This window comes from Lipotes vexillifer, unplaced genomic scaffold (genome assembly GCF_000442215.2).
Source record: "Lipotes vexillifer unplaced genomic scaffold, Lipotes_vexillifer_v1.1 scaffold584, whole genome shotgun sequence".
NCBI classification, from domain to species: Eukaryota; Metazoa; Chordata; class Mammalia; order Artiodactyla; family Lipotidae; genus Lipotes; species Lipotes vexillifer.
Genome location: NW_006783036.1, coordinates 5256043 through 5266141, shown reverse-complemented (window position 1 = coordinate 5266141; position 10099 = coordinate 5256043). Strand labels below are relative to the sequence as shown.

Genomic DNA, 10099 nt, shown 5'->3' with positions numbered 1-10099 from the left:
CTCCAGCTCAGTCTTTGCTTTGGGAATTAAACAGACTTTTGAGCTCAACCTGCTTTGACTTCTTTAGCGCAGCCTAGATGATCTTTAACCAGAATGCCATAAAACTGTTTTGAAGGCCAGACGGAGCCGGCAATTAGTGACTAAGATTTCACCTGCACACGAGAAAGTCAGAATTTGATCCTCCCTGGCTTGAAAGTTACATGAGTTTCATTGTATATTTCATCACATTAACATTTTTTTAAAAGTTCTCTTCATCTAGTTTTAACTCCAAAGCAGAAGATGTTTTCTAGCTTTAATTGCTGAACTCACAGTTGAAGAGTGAGCTGTTTAGCAGCCTACTCTGATGTCCCCAACGTGCTCGGGACCACTTAGAAAATGGGGAGACCCCGTGACTTGCAAGGTGGCTGAAGACCCCCAGGTAAAACCAGCAAAAACATGGGATTTTCTGATCTTGAGAACCCATTCTCACCCTGAGTTTTGTCATCCGAATAGGGCACATTTCTGACCTTAACTTTCCCATCAAATTTTGTTACTCTGCGCACACACGGCAACTGAAGGCAGAATGGTTCCTTCCAGATCACCTTAACAGGTGGGAAAATTGAGGCCCAGAAGAGGGAAAGGACTGGCCTGAGGTCACAGAGCTACCGATGGGACAATGAGAATTGAATGGAGCGTTTCCTTTGCCCTGCTGGTGATCTCCAAATTGGGCTGAGGGAAGGGACAGGCCATGAGTGTGAATGTCAGGCATTCACACATCATCCCAAGCATATTTCTTTTACTCAGTTTAGATGTCTGTTTCTCAACCCTAAGATGGAGGTTCTTCCCCAAATGACCACATCTCCATGGATCCCTATCAGAAAGCAACTGACCATTTCAGTTCTGCTATTTGCACCGTTTTCTGGGCGGGAAAAATCACAAGTCAGTGGGGGATAGACAGGACCTACAGAAAAGAAGAGAATTCTTCTCGGGGAATTCTTATTCCCTACCCCCCTAGAAAGCAGGGCAGGCCACCTACACCCCTAGAAAGCAGGGCAGGCCACCTGCCCTGAATGACTTACCCACTCCGTTTTTAGTGCTGGACTTTAAATCCTACCTCTATTTATCCGGTGGTTAGATATGGCCTTGGGAGCATGGTGACTTTTTGAAGACAGCACACAGAGGAACACATCTCCCTCATTCTTCCCATCATCTGGCCAGAAGCCACACAGCATCTTCGCAAGCATGGCTCAGTGTTTTCATTTTTTGCAAAGTCTCCTTGTGAAGATTCCCAAGTTGCCTACCTTGGTACCTGGTTTGTGGATGGTGCCCAGTGAGTTCGCAGAAAAGTGACTTGACTGGAATGTTCTTTGTGTCTTGAAGAGCAGGAGACATAAGAAGAGGGGTCGAGAGGGGACGTCCCTGGTAGGTGGTTAAGACTCTGCATTTCGGCTGCAGGGGGCGTGGCTTCGAGCCCTCGTTGCGGAACTAGGATCCCACATGCCGCAGAGTGCGGCAGAGAAAAGGAAGAGTGGTCGAGAACCCAGTGGGTCTTTGATCCCTTTTCACACAGGGGTGGGCTCTGACCCTCACTCATTGGAGGAAAGCAACAGTTTCCTAAGTGGGTGAAACCCAAAGGAAAGCTGCCGTCTTCCTCTTCCATCTTGTCAGTTGCTCTGGGCCCAGCAGGGGGAAAAGCCAAGCTAAAGGCTAACGACATTGCCTCCTCCTCCAGATCTGAGATTATCCCTAAAGAAGGCATCCTCAAATCTATCAACCTCTCGCACAGGGGAAGGAAAGGGGGTCCTCCTGTGTGATTCTATTAAAACTCATGGATGGCTGGAGATGCTCTCTAGTCCAACAGCCTCCCTTCATGATGGGAACCCCAGGGGACCAGACCAGACCAAGGACCCAGAGCAGCAGGGCCTCTGTCCCACTCATTTCTGACCCCTCGGTGCCTCACCCAGTGGCTCTCCCTGGGAATTCAGGAAATGTTAGCTCAATTATACTAGACCCGAGCCTTGTCATTCCCAGACAAGGGCTTTTAGTTCTAAACGACTTGCTCTCAAACTTGGCCGTATAAGAGTCACCTGGGTCATTTTCAAAAAATACTGATGCCTGGATCTCACCTCCAGATTCTGATAGAAATTGGTCTGGGGTGAGGCCTTGGCAGTGGGATTTTGAAAAATTCCCATGTGATTCCAATGTGCAGGCAGGACGGAGAACCACTATTCCACATCACAGTGTTTCACAGGGGTAAACAAGGAGCACTGTTGGTCTCTCATGGCATTATTTCCTGTCCTCCCAAATACAGGAGTTAAGGGGTTGAGTCAGGAGGAAAATGGAGAAAGACCTTTAAGTCACTCTTGGAAAGAAGCTGTCCATCCCCTACCCTTGAAAGACACAGAAAAGGACAAGGTTTGAGATCAAGTTAAATGTCCAATTTATTTTTATAACTTGAAACCAGAACAAACTTGGTTTTGAACAAGCGTACAAATGAAATGGCAGACACATGCTGAACTGAACATTGTGACATTAAGGGAAAAAAGAGGCCCAAAATCTTGTACAGAGAATAAAAGGAACAATAAATATTTTACTAAGCCATATTGAAATGACCTCCTGTCATCTCAACATTTTATCCATAATAAAAAAAAAAAGTGCCTGTTTCTTAAACAGAGCACAAATACCAAGCAATAATAAATAGTTCCAAACTTGTAGTAAAAGACAGAACCTCCAAGTAAACAACAAAATCTCATACAATAAGTAATAGAAAAGGTAATAAAAATATTTCGCCTTGCCAGTACAAATGCAAACAACTTAACTCAATGTAACTTTGCTTCACAGAGCTGATACAAAGAGCACCAAAATCATGGGTTTGCCTGTGTTCCACAAAATCTTTGACTGTCACTTAGGACAGGGACGAAAGGCTGATTTCCCTACTTTTCACATTTTTGCTTAGAGGAATTCAGCTTCATCCTCCCCCCGTGAAAGACCCTCAAATGGCAAGTGGCAGGTTCCAATTTGGGGCAACTTTGAACCAAGTTGTGGCAGTGTGGAAACCGGCAGGGTCAGCTGGGTCCCCCAGGCTCGGGGCCTCTCTCACTGGGTCATCTGCTTCAGTGTTGGCTTTTTAAACACGAAAGAGAAGCAAAATGCTCATTTCTCTGCAGTCGACAGAGACAAAATCTTTGTGCTTTAGGATGGCTTAGTCCTGGGATCATGGTGACTTTGCGGAAGCTGGTGAGAGCTTTTGTTAATTACAGGAGGATCGCCTTGGAGGCTCTAAAGGACCTTCCCAGGGCATCCGGAGGAAAGGACGGGCCCCTGGGTCTTCGGATCAAGCAGGTAGAAAACGGACATCTCAGCTTTATCTTCCACTTCCTCTCCCTTTCTTTCTACTTTGCAAAGGTAAATGGCAAGGAGGAAAGAGCATACTAAACAGAAGAGCGCCCAGAAGAAAGATTTCTGCATTTGGTAAAGAATTGCCCGACAGGATGCTTGGTTATACTTTCTTTCGTAACCTGAAATGGTTTTTTTAGAGTTCCTGAAATAAAACAATGGCTTCCTGATATAGGTATTTTTTTTAAAACGTATTATTCCCTCATCCAAAAAAACACCATTTTATTATCTTAAAGCTACTTGGCTTTACAAAAAAAAAAAAAAAGGAGTGGGGGGATAGAGAGGGAGAAATAAATCGAATAACAACGAAAAGAACAAATAAAGGACTGACAGAGGCGTAAGGATGGAGAGGAAACACAGAGGAAGGAAAGAGAAAGCTATGGAAAGGCACCGAATTCGTCCCAGGCCCTAGGCATTCGGAAACTTGACGGAATGTAGGTTTCGGAGAGAAAAGCAGCAACGCAGGTAAGAAAGACAACAGGCCAACACTCTCCAAGGGATAAAAGGTCCTGGTTGTGATGGGGACTCCTTCCTGAAATCCGATTTACGCTGGTCCCAGCCACAGATCACGTCACCTGCGCCTAGCTGATACACCAGCTCCCTCTATTACAATTTTTGTTTCCTTGCTTGTTCAATGCTTTCTCAAGGACTAAAGAAAGCTCAGCTTGCGTTTCTTTCTGCTCTGAAGGGCAGGGTGACGGCAGAGGAGGAAGATGCTCTGGGCTCTCCTCTGCATCTGACATCTTTACAGATGCCTCTTAAAGAAAGGGAGGGCTCTGTGAAATGGTACCTATACCTTGACAAACACTGATTTTTCCACTCAACACGAATAAAGAATTTCCCATCTGGTTTGCTGTGGCCACACCAGGGAGCCTTGATGCAAGGTTCGGGGCACTCAGAGTGAAGCCCTATTCGAACAGTCCTTTGTAGAGGCCAATTCCGACAAAAATATATACAACTAAAATGATTTGTGAACCAAAGCATTTAGCTATACTTCCTTTTGTTTCTTTTCCTCAAAGGTTGTCAAACAACCCTTTTTTCTCCTGTACAATAGGACTTAACATACAAATTTTTTTTTGCAATATTTTATCCTGCCAAATTAAAAAAATATATTATGGCAGCCTGCTTGTTTTTGTTTTTTTTTTTCTTTTTATTTCCAAATTCACTAACAAAAAGGTACATTAAATCCTTTTAAAAGGACAAGCTTACAGTTAAAAAATTACAAGCTCCAGTAAAAATACAGCAAGTGCCTACATCATATGAACCAACCAATATATCCATTCCAGAGAGAGGTGGGAGGAGAAAAATAAGTACAGATCAGAAATGTGGATTTTTTTTTTCTGCAAAGCAATAACAATATTAAGCACTTTTTTTTCTACATACTTTTTCTACATGGTGTAGCAATCCCCTTTTAATCCCCAAATACAAGTTTCTATACATTTTTTTTGAAATAAAAATTCAACACCCAAGGCAGAAAAAAATTTACTAAAACTCCGACTTTACAGTTACTGTGACAAGAACAAATTATTATAGACCCCACCATTTAAATTTTACTGCAACATTTTCAAGGAAAAGAAAAGGGTTTTTTTTTTTTTTTTCTTGTTTTGTCAAATGCCCAGGCATTCTCGATTATTACAAATACTGGTCCACTTTTACAGTAATCAAGAAATTTTCATATATATAATATATACTAAAACCCCGTCACCAAAAGAAAACAATATACACGCAGCCACTGTGGCATCTTTTTATAACCTATTAAGCAAACTCTGAAAAAAACGATCGCTCCAACACACATACACACAATTTTTTTTTTTTTACCCTTGTATGTATCCAATACTGTAAACGTATTTTTAAGACAGAGTGCACTAAATTTAACTTTAGAAAAAAATTAGCCGTTGTTCCTGAATTGTTTTTGTTCTGTTTTTCATTCAACGATATCAACTTGTACCTTGTGTCACTTGAGTTTTAATTCAGCAGTAAATCACCTCCACTCCACATCTAAGCAGCGTTGTCCCACAGACAAAAGGGGCTGAGGATAATTCAGCTAATGGATATCCAAGGTTGTGCTGGGTTTATTTCTTCATTTGATTGGGTCTTATGGCATTTTCATGTCTTCAACCAGGATTTTTGAAAATTTATTTAAAGTAAATGTGGCTTTGTTTGTTTCTAAAGAAATGTACTTTTCTCATTTTACTTTTTTTTTCTAAAAAAGTCTTTTCATTTCAAAAAAAAAAAGAAGTTTTGCATTTGTCTCAAGAGACTCAACTAGGAAGATCAGTTTTCAAGGCACTCACGTCAAATTGAATGGCAGTAGAAAAACTGTCCAATAAATTATTTTATGTTGTTCTTTATAGTGCCAGTATTGTGAATGCCACGCTTAGCAATACTGACACTCAATCTCAGCCATCCCTTACAGTTTAACCCACCTCTGGGCCAAAAAGTAGAAGATGCTGCAATTTCTTGTTTAGAAGCCATTTGATTTAAATGCAAACAAAAGCTTTAAAGTGCGGGTCAACAGAATTCAAACGTCTAATCTTAACAGTCCAATGTTTAGTACCTTCCAACCTAATGGGATAGAAAAAAAAAAAAAAACCAAAACAAAAAAACAAAAAGCCTGGGAAGTACAGCTGGGCATCCCGCCCCCCGCCCCCCACCCCCCACCCCGGTCTGTACAATGTCATCAGTGTGCATTACATGAGAGAATAGTAACTTCCCTCAATTCACCATCAGTACACTTGTCTGCTTGGGAAACGATCAGTTGTCACTGGCAGCAATGTATGACTTAGGATTTCTGTGGTGGGGATGATAGAGAGAGAGAAGCTGTCAAGCCAGAAGAAGCCTGAAAGAATACCGCTGGTTTCCCTCCTTTCTGTGTCACTGCAGGCCACCACCATCTACCCCCAAAAGTACCCTCAGCCCATTTTATTTAGTCTAATCTACGGCAAATAGCAGAGATGGCATCCCAGGGCCCACCGACATTCCAAGAAAAGTACGGGATCTGCACAATTTTAGAATGCTTCTTGGGCCATTTCCCAGGGGCAGCCCTCAAAAACTCCTGTTTCTCTGGCAGTGCTGAGTTTTCTGAGGGCCTCTCCCCACCACCACCACGCAAAGTTTCCTTATGTATTGCAAAGTTGAAATCAACACAGAAAAGGCCTCCGTTACTCGGGACATCATCAGTGCTACATCTCCTTTCCGATTCTGAAACAAAGTGCTACAACTTTAAAGATTGTTATCCGCTGTTCATCCACCCCCTCCCCCAAAACAAAAACAAAAACAAAAACGCATGCCACTTTTTATTTCAGGACAAAAAAAAAAGGAATAAAAAAGTAAACAACTTTAAAAGTCATTTAAGTGTTGGCTTCTTTACAAGAAATTACACATGCTTAGCTTAGATTTCAAAAAAGCAGCGCCCTCCCCCCCCCCAAATTATAATTTAAAATATATGCTTCCCCTCTACATAGCTCGGGAGTCATCGCTCAGGCTACTACTGAGTTTTTTTTTTTTTTTTTTTAAAAAAAAAAAAAGGAAAAGAAAAAACTGAAGAAGGGATGGATACCCAACAAAATCTCTTAAAGGAATTTCAACAGAAAGAATAATAATAAAAAGTACCTGCACATGCCAAAAAAATTACAAAACCCAATAAATACAGAAATTATTGCACAGTTAAAAGGCTCCACAATTTGTACTGCCTTAATCAACCCTCGGGTTTCCATAGGACTTCGCAGACACAGGTTAGGTTGGAGGGCCGCCTCCCCTGGGGCCCCGGGGGCCCGCAGGGGGTGCCGGGCGGCGGCGGCGACACGGAGGCAAGTGTCAGGTCAGCATTCTCTCGCTTGGCGACGGGGCTACTGTACAGGTGCGCGGGGGCCGCGCGCGCTTAGCTCCTCTCGGCCTGCTCGATTTTGACGTCGTTAGTCAGCAAGTGCTCGCCGTGCCACTTTTTCATGTGTTTCTCCAGGGTGCTGTAGACGCTGAAGGGCATCTGGCAGATGTCGCAGCGGTACACCTCCTTGCCGATCTGCCCGTGCGTCTTCATGTGGCGCGTGAGCTTGCTGCTCTGCGCGCACGCGTAGTTGCACAGCTCGCACTTGTAAGGCCGCTCGCCGGTGTGGCTCCGCCGGTGCACCGTCAGGTTGCTGCAGTTCTTGAACACCTTGCCGCAGTACTCGCACGTGTCGCTGCGCCGGCCCTCCTTGGAGCTCGGCCTCCCAGGGCCCGGGCCGCCCAGGTGCGGCGTGCTGCCCCCGCTGGCCGTGCCGCTGCGGCCCGACAGCCCGCCGTCCAGCAGGTCCCCGGGCGGCGTGGAGAAGCGCAGGCTGCCGTTCTCGGACGAGTGCTCGGACGACGTGGCGAAGGGCGACTGGCGCGCGTCCGTGAAGCCCAAGAAGGGGTCCTTCATGAAGTGCCGCGACGCCGCGTAGCCCACGAGCCACTGCGAGTACACGTTCTCGGACGGGATGAGCGCGGCGGGCGGCAGCTCCAGGTCCTTCTCCACCTTGATGCGCTTGGCCGCGCTGTTGAGCCCGGGGCTGGGCAGAGGCGCCGGCTTGCGCGGGAAGAGGCCCGGGAAGGGCTCGGCGCCCGGCGCAAAGCCGCCGCCGCGCCCGTTGACCGCGCCGCCCGGGCCCGCGTCGCCGCAGCCACCCGCGTCGTCGTCGTCGCCCGGGTCCCCACCGCCCGCTGAGCGCTTCAGGAAGGCGCCGCGCTTCTGCTTGTCGGCCAGCAGCTCGCCGTAGGGCGGCAGCGCGCCCAGGCCCACGTTCTCCATGACCTTGCCCAGCACCAGCGCCTTCTCGTCGGCCAGCGCCTTGGCCGTGCCGCCCACGCCGCCGCCAGCGCCCGGCACCCCGGCCACGCCGCCGCCGCCGCCGCCGCCGCCGTTCTCCCGGTTGCGGCTCAGCTCCGAGTCCATGCTGAAGCTCGACTCGGGCCGGCTCTCGTTCTCCAGCAGCAGCTCCTCCTCCTCGTCCTCCTCCTCCTCGTCCTCCTCCTCAGGCTCGTGGCCCAGCGACGGGTCGCTCTCGTGGTGGCGGAAGTCGCCGTCGGCCGCCTTGAGGCCCTCGCCGGCCAGCTCGCTGGTGCCGGGCTCCGGGGAGCTGGCGGCCGAGAGCCCGTCGTCGGAGCGGCCGGCCAGTGAGCCGGCCTTGTGCATGTGCGTCTTCATGTGGCGCTTCAGCTTGCTCGCCTGCGAGCACGCGTGGTCGCACAGCTGGCACTTGTAGGGCTTCTCGCCCGTGTGGCTGCGCCGGTGCACGATGAGATTGCTCTGGAACTTGAAGGTCTTGCCGCAGAACTCGCACGACTTGCTCTTGGCCGGCGGCTGGGGCGGCGGCGTGCCGCCGGGGGGCATGGGCGGCAGCGGCGGAGTGCTCAGGAACGGGGACTTGGGGCTGGGCTGGAAGGGGTTCAGGAGCCGGTGCATAGGGTTGCCGCGGCCTGGGGACACGGGCGGCGGCGTGGAGCTGTTGCCCGCCAGCTCGCGGAGCCGCCGCGAGAAGTCCATGGCGGGCGAGTCGATGGCCATGGGGTTCAGGCGCATGACTCGGTCGAAGGCACTGGGGTGCTGGGCGACGAGCCCCATCTCCTCGGCGCTGAGGCGGTGCGGGTCCAGGTGGTGGCGCGGCGGCGGGCTGAAGAGCGGCGGCGTGCCGGGCAGGCGGCCCTCGCCGAAGCCCGGGTGGTCCCGCAGGATGGGGCCCGTCATGCGCAGCAGGTTGAAGGGGTTGCTGTCGCCCAGGAAATTCATGAGCGGGGACTGGGCCACGGCCTCGGGCCCGAGCGGCGGCGGGATGGTGAGCCGCGGCGTGAGCGAGCTGCTGGCCGGCCCGGGCTCCAGGTAGATGCGGAAGCCATGCGTGTTCTGCGCGTGCTGCAGCAGGAACCACGCGCTGTTGAAGGGCTGCTTGCATGTTGTGCAAATGTAGCTGGAAGGCTCATCTTTACCTGGGGAGACACATGGACGGAAAGGCAGAGAGAGCGTGAGAAGCGGAGGACGGGGGCTTGCGCACCACGGGGCCACTGACCTGGAAGCGAGCCGGGGCCGAGTGCGTCCCGGGACCCCCGGCCCTTGAGGGCGGCAGCAGCGGGACAGCTTCTGAGTAGGCCCAGGCCTGCGACCCCCTGGCAGGTCCCCGGCAGAGGGGCTGAAGAAGCCTGCTCTGTGGGCTGCCAGCCCCGGCAAAGCCCGGACCAGGCATGCGACCTCAGCAAGTTACTGCAATTCGGTAGACATCCCTCTGTGCCCCTAAAATACGGTGTCCTTAAGCCCATCACCTCAGAAGCCAAAGGAGATGTGTTTGTGAGAACGCCTGATTCCAGTAATAAGGAAGTATGGGAAGGCTGGACTGCATAGAAGATAGCAGGGCAGATTTCAGCCATTCAGGGCTACCTTCACACTGGCCACGGTCTAGACCAGGGATTGTCAAGCAAGGCACTACTGACATGTGGACCCTGATGATTCTCTGCCTGGGGGCCGGGGGCCGCCCTGTGCTTTGTAGGGTGTTCAGCAGCATCCCTGGCCTCTACCCGCAAGAAGCCAGTAGCACTCCCTCCCCTCCCAATCATGAGGATCCAAAATCTCTCCAGGCATTGCCAAACCTCCCTGGGGGGCAAAACTGTCCCCTCCCCGCACCAGTCACTGACTAGGCAATCTTTGATCCAAGAAAGTTCTAAGAAGCACAAATCAAACCAAATCACCTTGCGAACATTTTTTTTTTTTTTT

At 49.5% G+C, this 10099-nt stretch overlaps 1 protein-coding gene across 4 annotated transcripts in view; it reads right to left on the bottom strand.

The window, feature by feature from the left end:
* Positions 1-7255: 7255 nt before the first annotated feature.
* BCL11B (BCL11 transcription factor B) overlaps positions 7256-10099 on the bottom strand; it is a 96833-nt gene continuing 93989 nt past the window's right edge. For all 4 annotated transcript variants that reach the window (XM_007455648.1, XM_007455650.1, XM_007455649.1 and 1 more), the window contains one exon: positions 7256-9321. In XM_007455648.1, coding sequence (XP_007455710.1) covers positions 7256-9321 — 2066 coding nt within the window. The remainder of the gene's footprint in view (positions 9322-10099) is intronic.